Genomic DNA, 24,344 nt, shown 5'->3' with positions numbered 1-24,344 from the left:
CAGTAATGGCATAAGTTTCTCTGCGACTTCATCAACTTCTAAGGAGGGACTTGTTCCATTGTGGGACGCTGATCGACCTCCAATTTTGAAACAATTTGCATCAGAAATCATGGAAACAGAAATAATCCATCCATATATAGACAGCCATTCACACTCACACTCACTAGCAACATGACAAGTGGCTGCCATATTTGTGGAATTGTCTCAAAACATGGAATCAGCACTTCAAACACCTCTAAAAGCATTCATACTAAATACCTTTAGGACAAAACAATTGATGATTAAAGTACATGACCTATTGTACTACTCCTCCCACCAATATTCTTCCATTTGCAATATTTAAGTCAAGTTTTTAGGGCAAGCGACGCCATTCGAAATGTCACAGTAATTTGGTCAACTTGGAGAACCCCTCGGACTTTCGGCCCGTATGAACTTATTGGTGGATATTTTTAACTGAAACTTCAGCCAATCCGAGAGTGTGTGTGTGTGTGTGTGGGGGGGGGGGGTCATATCAGTTATTTTCCCCAAAAATATATATATATCTTTTTTTCCCTTTAGCGGTTTCCATTGCGACCTCCTTAACAAAAATGTTTATTAAAACCACGCAACATGCAGGCATTTCCTAGAGTTCTATTTACTGTATGCAGGATTTTGTTTTACATTTTAAGGGGAAACATTTTCATTTTCTTGAAAGCAGCACCTTTTGTTCAGTTTTGTTGTTACAAAGGGATATTTTTGTTAATTTATTGATGTAAAGTTGTTCATTTAAAATGTTTTGTTATTCTATATTTAGAGTTGTGTTTAAAGGGCCACTTTATTTTTGTCTTGAGTAATGTCATTGCCATTTGCTTTTTCTTTTTATTAATGGGGAAGAAATTAGGTCATCATCAGAAATCAGATTTTTGGGTAAAAAATATTTTTTTTAAATCGAGGATTAAATTTCAAGGCCATGTTGCCCAGCCCTAGGTTGAAGTGGCCGTTCCAACCAGACTCCGCATTTTGACAGGCTGCCATTTTGGGGAAATCTTGTCACATTGCTACATTCACACCTATGGACAATCAAAAGTCTTCAAATAACCTAACATGCATATTTTTGCATGAAAACCAAAGTATCTGCAGAAATCCCATGTAAGCACGGGGAAAGCATGCAAACCTGAGCCAATATTCAAACACAGAACTTCTATAAATAATCAAACTGATGCCATCATCACCTTTACTTTGATTTAAAAAAACAAAAAACTTTGGTGTTTGAAGCAAATTGACATATGCTTCAAACACCAATGTTTTGTGTGAATTCAGCAACTGTCTTTACAAAACATTTGGTCAAATTCCCAATTGTACAGTCCCTGGGGCATTCGACTTGAAAGATTCAATTTTAATTCTAAATTGTTCATAAAATATGCCTCCTTCTTCGTCATAGGGTCTGAATATAAACGTGGTGCATAATGAACTTCCTGCTTCGATTGAATTCAGGTCATGACTGTATTGTCCCTTAATGCTGCCTAAGATTAAAACTCAAATTGAAAAGGTCAATGTATCATCAGTCCATCATATTACATTTTTATAACTCTTTCAAAACTCCTCCTAGTGTTCTAGTAAATTCAGCACGAAATCACCAAAAGCCTGAGTCAGTTAGTGTCACAAAATGTCAGAAATAGTATGACTCTTAACGAAATTGCTCTTAAATTTCTGAACAGAATATTGACTTCACCTTCCCCTATCCCTTTTTTCTCAGCCTCCCCCTTGTTCCCACACCCTCATTCGCATGTGTCCAGGTGCCCACTCCGGCTCCTCCTTCACATATTTCTCACATCAGCTGAGTGCGCTGTACGGCACAAGGAACATTTATCCTACAGTCTGATTCACATGATGTACCATCTTGATGTATAAACAGTCAAATGGTCATAACCCCCTTGACGCCCGCATCGTCCACTCATATTGTCCAGCCTCACTCACTCTTACAACCAGTCTGTCAGGGCCACACATGCTCAGTGTTGTTTCGTGAGAGGCAGTGTACACAAAAAGGCCCACATCTGGCTGACACTGGCTCTGTATCCTCAACACTGTCTCTTGAGAATACCTAATAAGGAAGAGTGAGAGCGTTAGAAGTCCCTCCACTCACGGGAATCCGCTAATCTTGTTTTATTCATGAGAGCACACTACTGGGTTTCGCTTCAGCCCGATGAGAGCGATAAGATCACTTTGCAGGACATTGAGTACTTAATTGTAAGTTTGGAAATAAATTAGAGTGAAATTATAGCAAGCAAAAAAAAAAAAAAAAACATCTGATGGTAGAATGAATTTAGAGTTGCCGTTTACCTTTAGATTGGTTACCTGGGGCCAGCACTCACAATCACATGCAAATGTATGTCTGTGGTATTCACAAGGCACACTGAGTATTCTCTGGAATGAGTGGATTCTTGTCAAGCACGCTCATTGATTGGCAAGCAGTCCAGGGTGTGGTCTGCATTTTTCCTGAAGTCATTTGAGATAAGCTTAAGCTCCCATGGCCTTGTAGATCGAATATGGATGGCTGGATTCTTGTTCAAACGTAATGGTACTTTTCATGGAAGAATGCACACAAACAAATAAAAACAAACGGACAAAGCTACACCAATCCAAACTTGTCTCAGGTACGTAGGACTACAGTACAAGGATTTTATACCCCCCCCAAGATGTGTCTGTTTTGTCTTGTGCTTGAATTATTAGCTGGTTGTTTAACCCCGTAAAACTCTAACCCCCACGTGACCTTCCGTTCACCCCATGAACTCACTGTGGCCTTGTTCTTAACCCTTTGGGGTGCTTAAACGACGTGTACTCTTGCTGACCCAAACTCATCACTGAAACATGACTGACACAATGTGTGTATAAGAGTGTATTGATGATAAGAGAGGGCCTGCCCTGATCACACCCTGTTATTTGTGTCCTATATTTTCTTGGATGTTGAATCAATGAGTGAGGCAAAGCTCCTAATAACAACTATGTCATGAAAATATGCCTGGTGACTTTTTGTCAGGTGTCAGCTGACTGGGAGCGTGCATCGCTGAGGACCAGTACTCAGCCCACGAGCGGCTTCAAGGCCAGTCCGGTGATGGGGACGTACCCCACTGAGGGCGGCTTCATCAACACCAACCTGGTCACTGCGGACGAGGAGTCCCAGGAGTTTGATGACCTCATATTTGCCTTAAAGACTGGTGAGTACCCCGGAGCATAGAGATGTGCTGAATTCAAGAGCGCACACACAAAAAGGTTTCACAGAAGTAATACAAAATCAAAAAATAAATAATCGGAAGCACATTGACACAGTGTACACTTAATTTTTTAAACAAATCAAATGTACCATTTGCCTTTGTTTTGTACTATTAAAAAAACAATACTACCTCAAGGTGCTGTGGATCAACACACACATGCACACACACACAAATACACACAGCAGTCAAGCAATGAGATGGTTTCAGTTGCATTTCAGCTTTGTACTCAGCATATCATCACGTTAAGACAGAAACATGTCATTTTATTTTCGATAATGACGTCTTTCCTCCAAATGTCTTGAAATCTAGACATAGCAAAAGTGACTTTGCTGCCAAACAACAGAAGAAACGCCATCCTCGTGCAACCGGTAGCAGCGTCGGCGTTCGTTTGTAGCGAACAAACTGGTTTCCTGTCGCTATGCTCCTTCTGTTTTACACGCGGGTCACACACACAGCTGTGCTCTCACAGAGGAGCTGATGGGATGCAGTTAGCCCCTATATGAACTTCCATCATTTCTCTATTAGACCTTCCTATGTCCAAACGCGGAGGAGAAGCATTGAAACCGTTAATGGTAACGCAACTTTGATCGCTTTCTGCGATTGACTGGCGACCAGTTCAGGGTGTATCCCGCCTCCTGCCCGACGATCGCTGGGATAGGCTCCAGCACGCCCGCGACCCTAGTGAGGTGAAGCGGCTCAGAAAATGGATGGATGTAAACGGCAGCACGGCGCTTTAGTGGGTTTGCTCATCTGCCTCATAGCCTAGAGCTCCCAGATTCGAAGCTGCGGCCTTGCTGAGTGGAGTTTGCATGTTCTCCTTGTGTTTGCATGGGTTTTCTCCAGGTACTCCAACTTCCTCCCACATTGCAAAAACATGCAAGTTAGGTTCAGTGAAGACTATATCACAAGTGTCAAACTCAAGGCCCGGAGGCCAGATCCGGCCCACCACATGTTTTTATGTGGCCCGCAAAGGCAAAATCATGTGTATCAACTTCCATGATTCTTGTTCAAATCTGTACCAAAATTTCAAATTGTCATATATCATAAATGATAACGTTGAGATATTGTAAGCATTTTTGTGTTACCAAACATTAATAATAGTTGAAAAACCCATTACCCTTGATTTCTGATTCCAAAACTAGTTCATACATTACATGTGTAAATATGATGAGGCGATTAAAATTTTTATGGTTTCACAGTCATAACGGCCCTCTGAGGGAAACCGTAACTACAGTGTGGCCCGTGACAAAAATGAGTTTGACACCCCTGCTCTAAATTGCCTAAAAATCTGAATGGTTGTCTGTCCTGATGTATCCTCTGATTGGCTGTGGACCAGTCCAGGGTGTACAAGTGTAAAATCAAATGTAGGCCTTATTTATGTATCCATGATGAGTCGCCTCATGCAATATTCACCTCAGTGGAGGGAAGTAATCATTCAAGTAATGTCTGTCAATGGTTAAAAATCAGTGAGATCCTACACGAACTCAACCGTGTTGAAGACCAGTCAGCCTAGCCCCCTTGTGACTTTCGACCTCCCCCCTCCGGCACATGTCACACTGAACTTTTAACCTGCTTGAAGACCAGCAAAGCGAGGTAGTCAGCTGGAGAAATAATTGTCAAATCACAATTACATAAGCGGGCGAGGTCGGGAAGCACCTCGGTAAGGAGGCTCTTCACACACTTCATTTGCTAGTGAACTATTAAACACGCTCATCTTGTCAGTATGCAGTAAAACTGAGGGCTGATCATTAACATGATGCTTTTACTGTGAAAGCAAAGCATTTTCTTATCATACCTGACTGACACGCACACACAGCACGAAGACCGAGGTGTCACTCACTCATATTCATGCTTAAAGAATGCTTACATTGATCATTTCAGTTGATTTGGATTTATTGGAAACATTTATGTAATCTCTTATTTTGCCCTACTTTGCACTCAGTTCTAAAAGCTTTATGAAGATGGACGCATCCATCAATTAGTGGTGGACTTTTGGAAAAATAAATCAAGTTAAAATAAAAAAAAAGAAGGGAATTAAGCCTTACACACAGTTTTGACCCATTTTGACATTTGATCTAAATGTTGTTCTTTCACCAGGAATTTTGATGACTTTTCCTAAAGTGGGCAGAAAAGAAAATGTACATGTGCAAATGTGCATTCTTTTGTACAGTTGGGCTGTTCTGGATCAAATTTGCCGCATTTTGACTAACATAGATTTTTTATTTACCAGTAGATCAAGGACAATTGTGATAATGGTGGAAATCTTGAAAGTGCAAAATGGTTCATGCTAAAAATGTATGCATTTTTTTAATGGTATCGTGGTAAACGTGTTCAAGAGAGAGTTTGAAACAGTCCCAGGAACGGAAAAAAAAGACATACAAAGGTCAGGCGGCTAATTCTCTTCTTTCTCTTTTCTCTGAAACATTGAATAAAAAGTATTTATCCGATTATATATGTCAGACAGTCCATTAATGCATTTTGAAAAGAGCTGTAATTTGTTATTTGATATATATTATTCACATTCTATGCGTGAATGGAAAAAAAGAACAATATGTGCGTTAAAGGGACAAATTATTGAAGCACTATTAAAGGCGTTACAATAACATGACAGTATTCCATCCTGCAAAGGAAGTTACCATGTCGAAATATGTCTTTTAAAATACTTTTATGTTAGGCTCATTCTGTGTATCTCAGTTGTTGTTTTTGAAAGAGAATACATTTTACTGTCCTGTAAAGTATCATGGTGTTGTTCGGCGCATGTTGCCGTACTTTTTTTGATGAATAAAGTCCTCATTAGCACACAGTTGTTGTCCGCACATAATCTGGCGATGAAGCTTCACTTTTCGTCGCAGCTGTTGTTCCTTGCGGCCTTCCCATGGCCCCGCTGCCACTCGTATTAATCTATTAAGGCTAGCGGCTTTTTCTTCGGCTATCAGCTTGAGGCCCATTTATCCTATCAGGCTGGTGCCGGTCACGGTTTCTCTTTGCATCATCACAACCTCCTGTCGTGGACGGGATGTTTCCATGATAAAGGATTTTCAGACCGCCACTGAAAATGCAGGCGACAGGTGAAAATTTTCGGTGACTTAGAAGTCTGCACTAGCCCGAGCAGGCCAGTGTCTATACATGCAGTAGAAGGTGGCCTGACGACAGCAGTCTAGTGGCCCAAGGCCACTGTTAATGTCAGACCCTGGTTATAATCAATTAAATCAGAGATAATTATTGCGGTATGCAAGACTTACTTTTTTTTTTTTTTTTTTTACAATAATCCAATATTGGAAATATATATTAGAACATAATATTACATTATGCTACATTGGTGATTTTGATTGCTTTATTTATTTATTTTACTTTTGGGTAAAAAATTACTCTCCTAGCCAAATTGCTAGGCTGGCTTGGAGAAAGCACGTTCCATTTTTCACCAAGTATGAGCATTGCCTAAGAAAAGGTTACATACAGTATTTACTGCCCAGTTTTTTATGGTATGACTCGTCTCCACACAGATAAACCCAAAGTAGCAGTGTGGCCCGTACGGGTATCGAACCCGCGACCTTGGCGTTATTAGCACCACGCTCTAACCAATTGAGCTAACCGGCCTCTGCTTGAAATATAGATATCACATGTATACAGGTGGAAATGTCATCTGAAATTTTTTTGATGACTAAAAGCCAATGGCCCGTACGGGGATCGAACCCGCGACCTTGGCGTTATTAGCACCACGCTCTAACCAACTGAGCTAACCGGCCTGATAAGCAGAGTGTGATTTGTGTATATGACACCTAAACGGTCTGAGCGTTTCAAGTGCTGGCACAGTGACCAACTGGTTAGTACAGTTCTGAGGACGGGTTAAAATTCCAGCCCCGCGTGTGTGGAGTTTTCATGTTCTCCCCGTGCCTGCGTGGGTTTTCTCCGGGTACTCCGGTTTCCTCCTACATCCCAGAAACATGCATGGTAGGTTAATTGAAGACTCTAAATTGTCCGTAGGTGTGAACAGTTGTTTGTCTATATGTTCCCTGCAATTGGCTGGCGACCGTTTCAGGTTGTACCCCGCCTCACGCCCAGAGTCAGGTGAGGTAGGCGCCAGCACACCCGCAACCCTAGTGAGGATAAGGATGAAGGATGTATGAGACCATTTCAGTCTGAATCCTGAATTATGTCCCTGACGGCCCCTCATTCTGTAATCTCCTCTTCATTGTATGTGTAAAATGCATTACATCGACACGTTATCTGATACAGCAGAGATAAAATCAGTCAAATAATGTATTACATAAAGAGGATTAAAGGTGTGGTATCCACTGAGAATTATTCAATGTTTTGTTATCATTAGTTGACCTTGACACTAATAATTATTGTGTGTGTGTGCGCGCGCGCGCGCGCGTGTGTTTCAGGGAGCGGGCTTAACGTGAGCGACAATGAGTCCATTCCAGGCAGCCACGACGGGGGCAGCGTGAGCAGCTCCCAAATCGTGGAGCTCCGAAGGATCCCCATCGCGGACACACACCTCTAACCCCTCATCCTCATAGCACAACACAGTATTTTTATACCACGACGACATTTATTTGCACTAAATGTTTTCTTCTTCTTCTTTTTTTGTGGAATAGAACATTTTCACGTAGAGCTTTGATATAGAGCTTTGATATGATTTGTACTACTTTTATATGGATGTATGAACCTTTATCAGAATGTTGTACTAAATTAATGGATGCAGTTTGACTGGAATTTTTGTAGCGGCCTACTAAAAGAGATAGAGCTGGTCTAACATTGTTAATAAATATTATTCTGTCTATTTTGATTGGGCCTGTGTAAAATATGTCTATGCCAACATTTCGGCAGCTAACAAGTTAAACAATGGGTTGCAACCTTGCACTGATGGTTTTTAGCGTTTATTTTAGTCTTCAAACCAATCTAAGAGCTGATGATAGACAAAAAAATATAATTATTTTTCGCAATACAAGCTTTAACATTGAGCTAAAACTTCACATCACAATGAAGTGGGACAAAATTCACAAACGTCTCACAGTATCACAAACACGAACCTTGTGCCTCATCGATGGGTAGGTACAGGAATCAACGTTTTACAAAGCATTTGTTTCCACTCATTACTCTTTCCTTTCGTTTTCACCTGTGTAGTGTGAAGTTGCCTTTTGTGTTTTAAAATGCTGAGTTCCGGTGCATACTCGTCAAAATAAATATTACGTTTAAAAGAGGAAGCGAAGTTAAAACCTCCGAATATAAACCATTCGACGTGATAAAACAGTCTCAAATAGCTATTTTAACAATGCTATTTTTAACTTTTCGCTGAAACATTAATTAAAGAATATTAAGTCAGTTCGTTTAGTTCCATAGGTTCATAGGTTTGATATTGATACTGGTTATAAAGAGCCATGAGTCAAACGTTTGTTTTAGTCTATGCTAAGAAAAATGGATGTTCATAATTCAGACACCCTTTATTTAAACCATGCAAACATTTTGGACCCACCCCCCTAAAAGAATCGGAAAATCGAGAATCGTTTGGAACTGCAATTGAAATAAGGAACCTTCGTGTCCGGAATCACTCAAATTCAAAGGATGCCCAACCTTATCTGTGATAAAGCCAAATTTTTAAACAATTCCAAGGAAGACATATCTGCAAAAGCATACTAAAGTGATTTCAATCTTATTTTATGAGTTATATTTAATACCTAAGTTGGTCATCAAGAGGGTGGGACCAGGGAAAAAAGCCATTTTATGGGGTATTTGGTCATTTAAACATTGAATCACATTTATGACAAGCAAAAATAGTCAAATCGGGAAATTGGATTCAAGTTGCTTGTTTTCGCTCCAATTAGCAGATGCATGATGCCCGTGGTGCAGATAAACAGAGAGGGGCGTGTTATTTGAAGAAGTGCAGAAACAAGTAATAGAATTGTCTCCATGTGCTCATGACCTCACTCTCCCTCCCGAGGGCGAAAGAGGTGAAACTGGAGGAGCGGGAAGAAGAGGAGCCCAGGCTTTTGTATTTTCTCGCTGATGCAACACGTTCACGGAAGCATTCATTAAACAATATGTTTAATATTCTGGTTGTAGTTTCCAGTGGCTTAGAACTGCACTGCCATTACAGATACTGAGAGCTGTCGCCGGTATTTTGGTTGCCTCATGCAGTTAGGGGTGTTTCCAATATTTTGTGTGTTTGATTTGACCAAATACAGCAGCCGAAAAATGGTGAATTGCTCGTGCTAGTATAACGCATTTTTATTTTTTTAGGGCCAGAGCATCAGGCAGTGCAAAGTCCCTCTTGGAATTATTGTGTTAATGAATGAATCACGCTTTGAAACATGTCTGAGAATGCTCCAATTTTGGCCAACATGTGAATCCTGGTGATATTGTCAATATTTTAGGGGGCCGAAACTCAACTGCGTAAAACCCGGTAGCACTCAGCGGAAGGTTAGACAAAATAAGCCCCTGACACCAGTTTCACCAATCCACACGAAATTGGGTGGACTTCTCTATCATGACAGAATGCACAAAAACGTCTCAAGGACCCATGCCTGAAACTGAACAGAAGGTTGGCCATTTAAGTTTGAAGCGAACGTTTTAGACAACTTTGGGCTCATACTTTGACAAACTCCTGCCAAGAAATTTGCCCAATAAGGACTAGGTATACTAGACAGATGGGCGACGCCAAATTGCTGGGCTTTTTTTTTTTTTTTTGCCTACACCATCTAATGTGGCCGAAGCAGTGCATCAAACCAAGGGCCAGTTCATCCCTGCTTGCAACTTTAATTATTATGACTCAATATTGTCAAGTGTATCTTGACGGCCACCAAATATGACTTGCAGCATATCTTTGGAGTCAGCAAAACCTTCCAGAAAGAAGCATTCGTGTTATTATTTAATCGGACGAGTGGAACAGAACGCAGTGGAAGATCTCATCGAGATAATCTGCTATTGTTCATTTCAAAAGTGCCGACTGACGTTTTAATATCTGCCACCAATCTGTGAACGCAGAGGTGCAAGCCATTGCAGTGTGTTTTATTAGAGTTACATCATTAGCTGTGACACGCACATGCTTATCTCACTCTCACAGTCGGCTGTTTGATAAGGACGCTGGGGTTCATAAAGTCGTTTTCATACAGAGTCTTCATCTCAGAATCTAATGGATACTAACTGTGTTTTTAGTGTGCTTTACTTTTTCTGTCATTAGGCATCTGATATTGTTTCTGCCACCACTATATGAAGGTACTAGTGATCAAAGAGGCCAAGTGTGACAATAACCATAGAAGAGAAAAATGAAACATTGCATCACATTATGTACAGCACTACCTAAAAAGCATCCCTAGGTGGCAGTATTGCACTGTAAAGTGTTTTGAAGAGTAATGTTACTTCAATTTGATTGTATTTAACTTTATTATACAGATGCTAATTTCTCTATATACAGTACACGTATCTTCATATGCAAATAATGTTTTAATGGTACATGAAATATTGTCCAAAATGTTATTGGAGGAACGCTACTTTGATTCCATTACATTGAGCTACATTCCCCTCGCCGATTTTATTTATATCTAGCTGTTATTGCTTGTTCAAATTGTTGCTTTTGTTTCGGCAGAAAGATTTCGGTCTCGGGCGCTGTCACAGGCCTCTGTTTCACCACTCCAGCATAACCACTAGCGATGTTTGACAACATTTCACCAATCAAACGGAGCCAGGCAGTCACATGACCTCTCTCAAGCAACGGCGTGTGACTCGCAGTCAGAAGAGGCACTCCTGTTGGCTCACATTCAATTTATGTTTACCTTACAGACTATGAAAAACAGGTCACTGACTTTGGTGCGGGTATTGGTGGCATTATGTCTATTTCTTAGCCAATGAGAAAGGACAATTCAAAAGCAAGAGCAAAACGTGCATGACCCCCTGACACAACACACAGCAGGCAAACAGTTATGAAGATTGCGCTCACAACACACACACACACACACACACGCTGTACACACAGATGATGAATCTGCACTGTCATCACATTCACATTAAATTCAAACTAGTGGAAGTTATGTTGACACACACTGACCCAGTCACACCATCGGGTATCTGGTTTCTGCACAATCAAATGTAATTCAATACAAGAGCTACATCCCAAAACAATATAATGATTAGTTTTGAGATGAAATTAACAGTACTGTATGTTTATTATGGAGGTAGTAATTTGAAAGGCACTGTAAATCAAAACTGTGGATTTTTTGTAAAGGCAGATTTTTTTTTTTTACAGTTTTTTTTTCTTTGTTTTTTTAATGCATGTTGTTAGATTGTGCAGACATGCCTAATGTGGTCGGTGAGTGCATATCAACGACGTTATTCTCGACTCTGTCTGACAAACAAAACCACTCCAAGATAATATCACATTTGAAATACAATCAGTGGGTGTGAACGTGTGAAACATGATTATCATCCATTGTCGTCATAAGGTACGGAAATACAGTCGTATACCCTTTGGGTCAAAGCTTTTACTGTGACGGGAGACAGGGCATGACCCAGTTTTACGTTCTTTGCCAACAGAATCGATTCACCAGTGAATAAGAGTCATTTAATTCTTTTTGTTTGTTCTGTTTTGACATCCCCAAAGTGCCCTTAATGCAGGGAACATTGTGTGCAACAGGGAAAGCAGCAAACTCAATAACAAAGTGTTGAGGGTGTAGCTGTATTGAATCACTCAATCAGCTCCCTGTGACGTCATTCGGTGAGTGAAAAACTTACACAAACCAGATTTTACCACTACAAGACCCATTTACAAATATTACATTATGCATACTAGAGGTTTAGTTAGGAGATATGGCATGGATGAATGTACAGTGGACCGATACTACTTGCAGGGGATAGGGACCGAGCCAGACCGCGAATAGTGAAAGTACATGGACAATTGACGCCCATTTGAATTGTATTGGAGACCGCCAAGTTTTTTTTTCTTTTAAAACCCCAAAAATTATCTAACAAGCGGGGATACAATTTGCATTTTGTACATCGTCCCATACTTGGCAAATAAAGATGATTCTGATTCTGATTCTGATTCTGACTACGTCTCATACTAAATCCTATTAAATTCTTAACCTTTTGTAAAAAAAAATCCATCTACATTCTATGCTATTTCCTTATAAATGATATACCGGTACTAATAAATATGTTCCTTTTTGCACAATATCCACAAATTTTTATACCTTTTAAATAATGTCTTACCAATTTTATTTTATGCAATATACAACAAAATTATTTGTTTTGTACAATATCATGCAAATTTGTTTGTACAATAGCATACTGGATTTCAAAACTTTCAAATAATTTCTGATTAAATGTTTCATTTTTTATTAAATGAAAATTGTTTGCGCAATTTCTTAACGAATTTGTAATTTTGAAACGAGTGGTGAGGGTGTAGCTGTAATTGAATCACTCAATCAGCTCCCTGTCACGTGTTCCAGCGAGTTAAAAACTTCCAACCAAATTTTACCACTGCAAAGCCCACATACAAATATGTTACATCACCACTGCACACTTTCTTTAAACTAAGATTAAAATTGAGCCTCTGACAAATGACTCCACAACTGAGAGTGAATTCCATGAGCAGCGCCTAACGAGGTCCAAGCATTCGGATATGAAGTGGTGCGGAGGATTTCTCAATCTGTGTATTACGCACACGATGCTTGTACTCAAACTACATTCCCCATGGTGATGACACTTTTGTCTGATGAGTGAAGAGAGAAACAAAAAAAAGACAGCAGATATTTCAATAAGAAAAGAGACTAAATTTGTATTGGAATCCAAATTTGCCTTCCTGCTTTCGTGCTTGGTGGAGGTAACAAGAGCCAGAAGCACAGTCGCAGTGCCAGGTTGTAAAGCAGGACAAACATTCTCTCCGTTTTATTTGAGGTTGCTGAAAGATGATGTGGCCTTTTGGCTTGTTTGGATGCACTCAATCCAAAGGTCAGATAGATAAAAATGGAGCCTTGTAAATTTCTGGACCAGCAGCAATACAAACATTAGATGACAACAAGAAATAAACAGTATTTGCACGTATAAAACAAAAAGTCAATATACATACAGTAGAAGCAAAGGGAGGAGATTTCAAATTCAATAACAGGTAGGGAAAAATTGTTTATATCAAACCGTGCAAAATCTGATCACTATGTGTGTAGCAGCAGAGTTTATCGAAGACAACTTTTAATTTTGACAACATGAGAGGTGTCCTGGCTGGCTGGTCCAGCTGTATTACAGAGTACTGAAAGATGTGATCCAGGGTTGCTATGCCAACGATAGCAACACAAGTCTGCAAACCACCACTCATTGGTTTGAATCAAGGGTGAGGGTGAGTTGGAACCTGTGCCAGCTGACATTGGGTGAGATGCGGGGTATACCTATGGGCAACGGAGTCTTAACTAAACCTAACATGCATGTTTTTGGAATGTGAGAGGAAGCTGGATTACCTGAAGAAAATTCACACTAGCACAGGAAGATCACATAAACACTATGCAAAAATTCGAACCCAGAAGCTTAGTGAATTGTGACGCAGACGTGCTAACAATTTCACCACTGTGCTGCCCAAAGTTGTTATCTTAAGCTAAAATTCCCAAATTCATACATATTGCTAATACTTTAGAACTGATTCTCTGTGTGGTATGAGTACCACTAGTGGCACACAGGCTCCCTCTAGTGGGACATGAAAGAATCACTGAAAGAAAAGTTGAAACCGTGTATGTTGCAGTACTACTATAATGTACATTTGTTAAGTACAGTTCCGTTACATTTAACTTTAAAGTTCCATACATTCGCATTTGATCTTTTAGAACTGTGTTTTCAAACATTTATTTATTAGTCCGCTACTGTAAATCAATGGTGCTACTTTTTTTTTAGGTGTAAAAAGTTTGACGACCATTGTTTTAGAAACATGTGGACGGTGCATGTTGTCGCCTTGCCTCACCTCGCACTCAACTCTGAGTTGAAACAGAAGTCTTGAAAGTGAAATGGCAACGCTCTCAACCCTAAGGAAACAACATTCTACAGGGGGCGTGGGGTTAATAGGCACATCATATCAGCCAATGACACTCATACACTCGAGCATGTACACTCTACTGTGTTGACAGCGGCACTGCTATACACGGTGAGCCCCCTCTGTCGAGTCATATGTGTGTTCTGTGCATGCTTACATGAATGTCCAAGCAAATCCCGGAATGTTCTTGCTTTTCACTGTGTGCACAACATGCATGCATGAATGCTGCCGTCGTGTACACGGTGCACCCAAGTGTTGGACAGTTGACACGGAACGCTCCTTGTTGATATTTTTAACCCCCGCTGTAGCCTGAACTAGTATAATAATAATAATAATAATGTTTGTACAGATAAACTGTTGGACCAACAACTCTTTTTTTTTTTTCTTTTTTTTTGAAATCTCGTTTTATGCCTTGTTTGGTCTTTTCCCAATGTGCCCTTGAGCAAGTTCCTGTTGCTGTGAAACTCAACGTCACTGTCGTCAACAATGACCATCACCGTGACCTCGTTAGATTTGTTTCGATCGGTGAGTCTGTCTTTATGAATCGAATTTCAGCTTTATATAAGCAGTGATTATCATACTTAGCAGATAACAGACAACATACCATTGGAACGACTATGCAAAAGAGGGCGTGGGCTAGTGTGAGTGGAGATAGCGAGAAAGCACCAGTATTGAGCTGTGGGACATCATGTGACCTTTCCAAAATGATGTCACGAGTGAGCCTTGAGAGGGAGAAAGTCACCACATCACTGGCTTTGTTTGTGTGAGCACAACCACACAAAACCAGTTCAATCCTGCAAGACTAATGAAATCTAATAACGTAACACTGTACACTAACAGTTATTGTTGAACAAAGTATTTGCTGTTATGAGCAGTACATCGTTATTGTTATTGTATTTTATCACCTTCTTCCAAATTAGAAAGCAATTACATTTTTATGTTTAGTAGCCTGATAGCATAATTGCCTAAGTCGTATTTAACTTGCTGTCTCATTATCAGTTAAAAAAAAACACACCAAAAAAACAATGTATTTTCTAAAAATTGTTTTCATCGGCGTGGTCGTGGTAATCCGCAAAGATTGAATCAAGGCAGCTGGACTTTTCTTATCTGTTGAATTCATTGTGTTTTTTCTTGTTTTCTGCAAAGGTTAAAGAAATGATGTGGGCAATTATGGTATTAGGCTACGGATATGCATGAAGACATGTGACAACAGGAGCAACACCCAAGCTCTCAAGTGACACTGTTCTCATGACAGCTGAGTAGCATTTTGGCACAAAATGCTTAAATAATAGAAACCTCCAGATATGAACATATTGTAGTATTTGTGCGATATCTTCTTAAATTCTTAACTTTTCTGACAATATCCTACTAAGTTCTTCTCATTGTACGATTACCTGCTGAATGTGTACACACTACTGTGCAGAGGTTATCAGGTGTGCTGTGGAAAATGATCAAATTTTAAATGATCATTTATTTACTACAATTAATGTACTGTATCTTTGTTCATCTATTTATGTCAGTGACATACAGTATAGTGACGATGATTATGGCAGAAGGTAAAATTAACCGGTGTATCCATCTGTTTACATTCATACAAAAAAAATATTATCTAAACTATTATCATCCATCCATCCATTTTCTGAGCCGCTTCTCCTCACTAGGGTCGCGGGCGTGCTGGAGCCTAAACTATTATCAGTTATCATCATTTCAGTCTACTTTTTGTGAAATTTTCCCTTAGCGATTTTTCTCATGTAAAATATATTGGGAAACATGCAGTAGCCAACTAAATTCTTAACTTTTTGTGTGATGCTAACTAAACTTTAAGTTTTTCATATTCTATCCTCTTCAATTATGAAGTTTTTTGTACAAAATCTCCTTTGTGCTAAACTTAGGAATGTTCGCCAGTCAATCGTAGGGCACATATAGACAAGCAACCATTCACACTTATAGTACATTCACATCGATGGACAATTTAAAGTCTTTAATGAACCTAACATGCGGCAAAAACCCAGGCAAGGGGAGAACGTGCAAACTACACGTGGGAAGGCCAGAGCCAAGAATCGAACCTTAATCCTCAGAACAATGAGGCAGACGTGCTTACCAGTAGTCCACCATGTCCCCCTTTTAAACTCTCCAAGGATCAAAATTGTTCATCAAATTTGTAACTTCAAAATATCCTACACACACTATTTTCCTTTTTTTTTTTTTTTTTTTTTAAAAACCAAAAAAAAAAGCTATTTGACCAGTACAATTAGTATTAAAGTATTCATCTAATTTTCTTGTTTTATTATTTTATCAAATTAAGTGCTCTAAAAACAGACAGACACACACACTGTTTTTTGCATGCAGTACACATTAATGCAGGCCCCTTGCCCCTCATTTGGAAAGAAGTTTAGAGAGCAACTGCCAAATACTGAGTCACTTTCACACAATGAACACACGCATTGTTTTCATTCTATCTATCTACAATCCAGCATTCAAGTGAGTCACAGAACTGGAGCAGACTGGACTGGGTCGGCCTTAACGTCAGCCTTGATGACAGCGACATAAAAAACACAAGACAAGTGTTATGTGGCATGTCTTTTGTTTTGTTTTGTATCCTGACATCATTGAACTCCCGTCAGTATTTGAACATCACTTCTTTTGTGGCTTTCAGTAAATTGTCATTAGACACTACAATTGACACAACAAAGACTGTTGCTAGGCAACAGTTTGGCCACAGCAACAAGCTTCGAATGAGTTTGCGTGCATCTATGTGTGTGAGCCACCTGGTCAAGTCTTTGCTTTCAGCATAGCAGACAGCAGCTGTGCAGACGGAGCAGGCTTGGTGTTGGTCCACCCCAGAGGAGCAAAGGTTGAGAATGAGGAGGGGAATTACCCACTGGTCCAGTCCGGTTTGGAGAGGTGGAAAATTGGGGAACATGAGATGTGAGCGTCTGAGCTTATCTGGCAACAAAATGAAGGAGGAGAAATTTGTCAACCAGTCAAGTCAGCAGTGAGGATTTAAACCAATGTTGTGCTACACTAGCAGCTAAGCGCTCATTGAAAGTACAAATATAGAATGGATATGTGTTGATCAGCTCCATCGAACATCCATGGAAAATTATCATGCATACATTCAATAAATGTGTAATTTCACATCCAAATTACACATTCATAATAGAACAGCACAAATTACAGGATAAATTATTAACAGTAATACCATTTGTGTGATCTAAAAGGAAACTCATCAAAATCCCCAAAAGAACAATGATCTCTGCTACATTTGATGCCTGGCAACAATTACATACAGTATATTAGTTGGGCAAAATGTAAAATTATTAGTATATTCACCACTTGTGAACAATCGCAACATTCCAGCAGCTTTAGCAGATGGTGTTTTACAAACCTGGGTGAGAAAAGGCATAAAAATGATTGGTGCCGTTTATACTAATAATGACTTTTTGAGCATTTGTCAATTGTTAGAAATTTATTATATAGACAAACGCAACTTCAAATATTTGCAAATCAAAAGTTGGATTAAAAGTCAAACCAAAGATACATTTCCAAACAAACTGAAGGAATCTTTACTTGAAAAATGCCTTTTTGAGCCCAAATGCAATAGCTCTACAGTCAAGGTTTATATCTAATGTGCATGCAATTTACCAGCTTACAGCGGATACACAAACAAAACAAGATGTGACTGGAGGAATGACGACCAACCCCCAGCCAAAAACACTGGTCGAATAACCTCCTGTCATACCGCACATCAGAAATTGTTTTTATATTCAATTCAAGGGAAACTAGATGACTTTGAACTGACTTGGACTCCTTTTTTGAACATTTGGACCCAACTTGACATGACCAGATAACTAGATGTATTTTTTTTGTTTATCATTGTTTCTTTCTATTTCTATTATTTTCTCTCTTTAATTGCTTGTTTTGTGGAGAGAGGGCTTTTTTTTCTGTTTTGTAAAATGTTAAAATTTGAAATAAAATTTTACCAAAAAAAAAAAAAAAAAAAAAAAAAAAAAAACAACTATGCATGTATGCAGATCGACCTAAATTACTAGCAGTACTAGCAGTACAAAATTGTTATAATTGAACCTGTACTGTGTCACGTTTGATGTGGTATGCGCAAGGCCATAGTGTTATGTTATTTTGGAAGTGGGTTATCACCTTGAGGTTGCAACGGCAATCTAGGCCGGTCCATGTGAGGTGCTTTGGAACCTAGTGTGATGCTTTATAAAGCTCATAGGCCTTCGACAAATATTGACATGTTGATGTCTTGTTCACAAGAAAGTGAGAGTGTGCAAAATTTGATTCTAAGATGAATTATCCAATGTGTGTTCACTCTGAACACAACTGAACAAAGTTAAGTTACATAACAAGTTACTTTTATTGGTTACATTCAGCAGCTGCATAAGGCACATTAACCAAAATACATACGTTATCAGAATCATTTTAGAGGTGGACACAATAAAGCATAGTGAGACTTACGGATATAATCGCAGCGCTCGCTTTGCTAATGTAGCACTGAACTTAGCATAGCGTGCTACCTTAATTTTCTGTTCCCAGTGAGATGGAGCCGATCAGAGCTGACTTTGGCAAACGGTCAGCAGGCCCTCTCAGAGCATGTATAGACAAACAACCATTCACACTCATATTCACACTTATAAACAATTTACTGTCTTGAATTACCCTAATAGGTATGCTTTTGGAAGCCCAGAGATGAGATTCCAACCCAGAACCTCAGAAATGCGAGGCGGGAGTGCTCACCACTATGTCGCCAGCGTGTTACTGGGATACATTAGTGACCAATAGATTGTTGGAAGAATGTTTGAACATAATCTTTGCTGCCAATTGTATCCACTCTGCATGGAAAGAATGCACATGTATTAAAGTGGAGATACATTGAAGTGCTCGCAACAGTATTAAGTGTGCAGACATCTGAAGGTTGGCAAGGCTTGGCCGGAGATAGAGCTTCTGCAGACTGGCTGTTAGAAGTACACGGCTAACATATCAGCAAGGCGTGACTGGAAAGCTCGGACACCCATATCCACAATCCACCCTCCCCAAACCAGACACCCCCCCCCACTCGCACCTGTTGTTTTTCAGAAGTGAAAGCCACACAGGAAGGAGGTTAAAGCGTGAGCTGGGGGTAGGGGTGGTCTTTGCAGCCTGTGACTCAGTAGAATGTGAGCGAGTGAGGCGGGGGAGGGGGTGTCAGGAACGAGGCTGTGAGTCAGCCCGAGCTATAAAAAGGATGCTGAGGCTAAAATAAGAGGAGTAGTGAAACAGCACTCCTCCGTCTGGCATGCGGACCCCTTGTAACATAATGTAAGGTGAGCAAGGACTTTTGGCTATTGGTGAGCTGCCCCATTAACGGGGTGGACGGAGTATAAATGCTCATCAAGACTCAACTTTCATATCCCTCCAGCACTTCTCAGCCACATTTCCCATACTGTTGCAATCATCACCTGAACCTTTTGCAGCAACACACATTGAGCCCACCCCCACCACCAGCAGCACCCTTCAATGTGCATCCAATTCCTGTGTGACATAACCCAGGAGAATGTGTCTCTCCATTCCTCCCCTCAGGCTCCCCGAATAGAATGGACATGCACCATTTGTGGAACATATCCATGTAGTCAAATGGTTATCGCACGCCAATGCTTATTATTATACTGTACGTAGTGGGAGGTGTTGTAATATTTGGCCTATACAAAAGTTCTCAGTGTTATACAGCACAATTCTGCATTACCACATTAACATTGAAAGCGGCAAGCATGAAATTGGCGTGCCAGAAGTAGGGCACATCTTAACACTGCATGTACAGTGGAATCACCATCAGGTGATTTTCAGACTTTGCCATCTCATCCTAAAAGAATTTCAATTTTCCATTGAACTACATATTTATTGCATTGAGTAGATGAGTTGATAGAAATACATATTGGTCAAGCTTTCCTGCAGTAAACAGCAAAATTCACATACAGTGTTTTGCTGCTTGCTGACAGGGTAAACAATGTTAGGGTGGACAGTTTTGCCTCATGTTAGCATACAGTTAGGACATTGTAGACCTTACTTAGTAACACAATTCAGGTAGCAATCTGACTGTGTACTGTTTAACAACTAGATTTTGAATTTATGAAAGGTTTTAATATGAATTGATATTTGACTGTGACAGAGTGGACACATTTAGCTTGACAACATCCAACTACACACATAATATACTAAAAATTTCAAAACATAAGTGTAAATATTTATTCTGTACCTATCCACTGTTTCAGCCTCCAGTGAAGAAAGACACAGTGCTGACCGTAATGTTACTGAAAATATCTGAGGGTTTCTTATAGGGGCAGTTATCCCATAATGACAGGGTGGACGGCAATTTCAGGGACACATGCAAAATGTTCAATATAATGATAAAGTACAAAAAACAATAATTTTGTATTGTAATGGTGGTTTTCGGTCACACACAAAAAGTGCTTCAATTTAACGGACAATCTGATTTTATGGATGACCCCTCCCCCCTATTAGTCCATTAAATTGAGGTTCCACTGTGCAATCCCAATTCCAATGAAGTTGGGACGTTGTGTTAAACATAAATAAAAACAGAATACAATGATTTGCAAATCATGTTCTACCTATATTTAATTGAATACACTACAAATATTTAATGTTCAAACTGATAAACTTTATTGTTTTTAGCAAATAATCATTAACTTAGAATTTTATGGCTCCAACACGTTCCAAAAAGCTGGGACAGGGTCACGTTTACCATTGTGTTACATCACCCTTTCTTTTAACAACATTCAATAAACGTTTGGGAACTGAGGACACTAATTGTTGAAGCTTTGTAGGTGGAATTCTTTCCCATTCTTGCGTGATGTACAGCTTCAGCTCTTCAATAGTCCGGGGTCTTCGTTGTCGTATTTTACGTTTAATAACGCGCCACACATTTTCAATGGGAGACAGGTCTGGACTGCAGGCAGGTCAGTCTAGTACCTGCACTCTTTTACTATGAAGCCACGCTGTTGTAACACGTGCAGAATGTGGTTTGGCATTGTCTTGCTGAAATAAGCAGTGGTGTCCATGAAAAAGACGTTGCTTGGATGGCAGCATATGTTTCTCCAAAACCTGTATGTACCTTTAAGGATTAATGGTGCCTTCACAGATGTGTGTCTTTGTAGTGTATTCAATTAAATATAGGTAGAACATGATTTGCAAATCAGTGTATTCTGTTTTTATTTATGTTTAACATAACGTCCCAACTTCATTGGAATAGGGGTTGTACAAATTGATGCGTAAGTAGTATTGAAATCAGAAGTCAAGGAGAATAGTTTGTTCAACTATTGATCAGGTTGCTGTAAAAAGGGGATTGTAACAAAAAATGCTTGTAATATCTCAAGGTTATTATTTATTACATATGACAATTTGAAGTTTTGGTATAGAGTTTAGCAAGAATCATGGAAGTTGTCGCAAATGATTTGCTTTCGCGGGCCACATAAATTGACCTGGCGGGCCGGATCTGGCCCACAGGCTGTGAGTTTGACACCTATGGAATAAAATGAAGGAAACACATTTTAAGAGGATTAACATTGCACTGGTATGTGTGCAAATGTTTGACCACTCATAATAAGACCTCAGAGTTTGGTTATTCTGGTACATTTTCATGCTGACTGAGGGATTATGATGAGGACACCAAAGGCACTTGAAGGTGATATTGACCCCTCGAGTCAAAGTTTGTTCTGGAACTTGTCTTTGCTTGTCCTCGTTAGGGTTGTGTGTGAGCTGGAGCCTATCCCAGCTGATTTTGGGCAAGAGGCGGGGTACATCCTGGACTGGGCACAAATCGACAACCATTCACACTCACGTTCACACCTACGGACAATTTTGAGCCTTCAATTAACCTAACATGCATTTTTTGGGGAGGGCGGGGATGTGGGAGGAAGTTGGAGGACCCAGAGAAACCTCATGCAAACACAGGGAGAACATGCGACTAAACTCCTTGAACAGGAAATAGTTTCTCTAAGTTGTGCAAAACAAGAACTGAAAATTTGGACTAAAGACACAGGCGAGGTGATGCAGGAGTGTTTCGATGTTACCAACTGAAGAAAATATTTTTATTAAAATAGATTATTTTATTTACTTTATTATTATTATTATTATTTGCTATTATTTTCATCAATGATTTCTAATCGTCACTAATGGTGTCTTGGTACACTCGCCTGGCTTTGGTGCGGGCAGCGGGGGTTCAGTTCCAACTCAGTGACGTTGCGAATGTGAGTGCAAATGGTTGTCCGTGTCTATATGTGCCCCGTAGTGACCAGTTCAGGGTGTAGTCCGCCTTTCGACCGAAGTCAGCTGGGATAGGCTCCAGCGCCCCGCGACCCTAACCAGGATATGTGTTGTTGAAAATGAATGGATGAATGGATGGATGGATTTCTAATCTTCGCGTGCGTATCTTAAAATGAGCTGGGGACATGACATGCCATCGAGGCCCTGACTTTGACACACATAGTAAAAGGTCAATTTCGCTGTTGGAGCATAGTTTGAAGGTTGAGGTCAGAGGTCAGGCCCAACAGATTGTGCTTGGTGCTATAGAGAAAGCATTGTGCGTGTGTGCGTGTGTGTGTGTGTGTGTGTGTGTGTGTGCGCGTGCGTGTGGCATTCTGAACTCTGGTATGAGTGTGTGTAATGTTACGATATTTGTTAATGGACTGCAGGCAAAAATAGGAGAGAATTCTGTGCAGTATTTTCATAGTGTTTTTTAATATATAGTAGTGCTTTTGTGTCTTTGCTGGCATGTTGAGGGTAAACAACTTGTGCCTGACTGGCAAGGTCAAAAAACAGCGTCGCTTTCAGCAGCAGCCTGGTGCAGAAGTGCCTAGAACTGGAATGAAGCAGCTGCTTAGACAGAAAAAAAAACTCCCCACACCCCTCATCCTGTTCTCCATCCATCTGCAGCTCTTTTTTTCTTTGTGACCACTGAAGAATACCGGCTTTGTAACACAGCACCGAAGCTGCTCTGTGTGCGTGTTGGCTACTTTCAGTAAGAGATGACAGGAATTGTTCATTTCAAGTGACTTCCCTGAGGATGTGAACATGAAAAAAAAAAACAATTACAGTAAAGGCAAGAATAAAATATGTCCTCAAAACCTGTTATTGGGTGAATCACACTGGGCATCCTCCAAATATGTAGCACAAAGTTTACCAACACATGATTGAGTGATCATTTGCAACATTCAATCTCAATCATTAATGGCTTCAGCCCTGCTAAAATAGACCTAGTGACATCACTGGATCAAGGGCAGCTTGATGATGTAGTGATTAGCACATCTGCCTCACAGTTCCGAGCTATTGGATTTGAGTCATGGCTCTTCCTGTGTGAAGTTTTTCTCCCTGTGCTTGTGCACAGTTCTTGTGTTCCCACATTCCAAAACAAGGCATGTTAGGCTCCGTGAAGACTCTTAATAGCCTAAAGATATGGATGAATATCATTAGATTGTGCAGGGGTACCTAATAACACTGCATTGTTGTATTATGAGATTGTTTGTCACAATGTTTTTAGCTTGTCCTGTCAAACCTCTTTATGGGTTTGAGATTTTTCATCCAAATGATGTGCTCCTGGCTAAATAAAGGTTGAATGAAAAGAAAAAGTAAAACGTGTTGTCTATAATGTTCATTTACACTTACAATTACACTAATTTACAATTCCAGCTGTGTCATTGTGTCAAAGGACGTGCATGCGTATGTCTTGCTGTGTCACAATGATGCTGCGGTGTGATGTGACACACTGTGCACTACAGTAGATTGTGGGTAGTGGGATTATCCCGTGTGAGGAAACAGCTGAGGCCTGTGTAGCGTCAGCATTTATGAGCAACGCTCGCATATGTGCGGGACGCTAACAATAATCCTCTCCTCCTTTTCTTTCACTCTGCAGGGGTCAGACCTCCACAAAGGGTCCCCACCTCCCACCCTGCTAAAAAGTCAAAGGCGTGTAGGTGGGGGGGTTACAAAGGCAGACTAAAGTGACACAACTGCTGAGTCATCACTAATGTAGTGAAGCTGACTGCCCCCCCCCCCCTCAAAATGCGTTT

At 40.1% G+C, this 24,344-nt stretch overlaps 1 protein-coding gene and 2 non-coding genes across 4 annotated transcripts in view; 1 reads left to right on the top strand and 2 right to left on the bottom strand.

The window, feature by feature from the left end:
- adgrv1 (adhesion G protein-coupled receptor V1) overlaps window positions 1–8,037 on the top strand; it is a 113,375-nt gene extending 105,338 nt beyond the window's left edge. For both annotated transcript variants that reach the window (XM_061767261.1, XM_061767260.1), the window contains 2 exons: window positions 3,017–3,194; window positions 7,640–8,037. In XM_061767261.1, the coding sequence (XP_061623245.1) occupies window positions 3,017–3,194; window positions 7,640–7,758 (297 nt within the window). In that variant the 3' untranslated portion in view covers window positions 7,759–8,037. The remainder of the gene's footprint in view (window positions 1–3,016; window positions 3,195–7,639) is intronic.
- On the bottom strand, window positions 6,775–6,848 carry trnai-aau (transfer RNA isoleucine (anticodon AAU)). The gene has a single exon. It is a non-coding gene; the product is annotated as a tRNA-Ile (tRNA).
- Window positions 6,924–6,997, bottom strand: trnai-aau (transfer RNA isoleucine (anticodon AAU)). The gene has a single exon. It is a non-coding gene; the product is annotated as a tRNA-Ile (tRNA).
- Window positions 8,038–24,344: the final 16,307 nt, after the last annotated feature.

This window comes from Phyllopteryx taeniolatus, chromosome 3, assembly GCF_024500385.1.
Source record: "Phyllopteryx taeniolatus isolate TA_2022b chromosome 3, UOR_Ptae_1.2, whole genome shotgun sequence".
NCBI lineage: Eukaryota > Metazoa > Chordata > Actinopteri > Syngnathiformes > Syngnathidae > Phyllopteryx > Phyllopteryx taeniolatus.
Note: the sequence above shows the minus strand (reverse complement) of the source record. Positions and strands in the feature narration are given on the sequence as shown.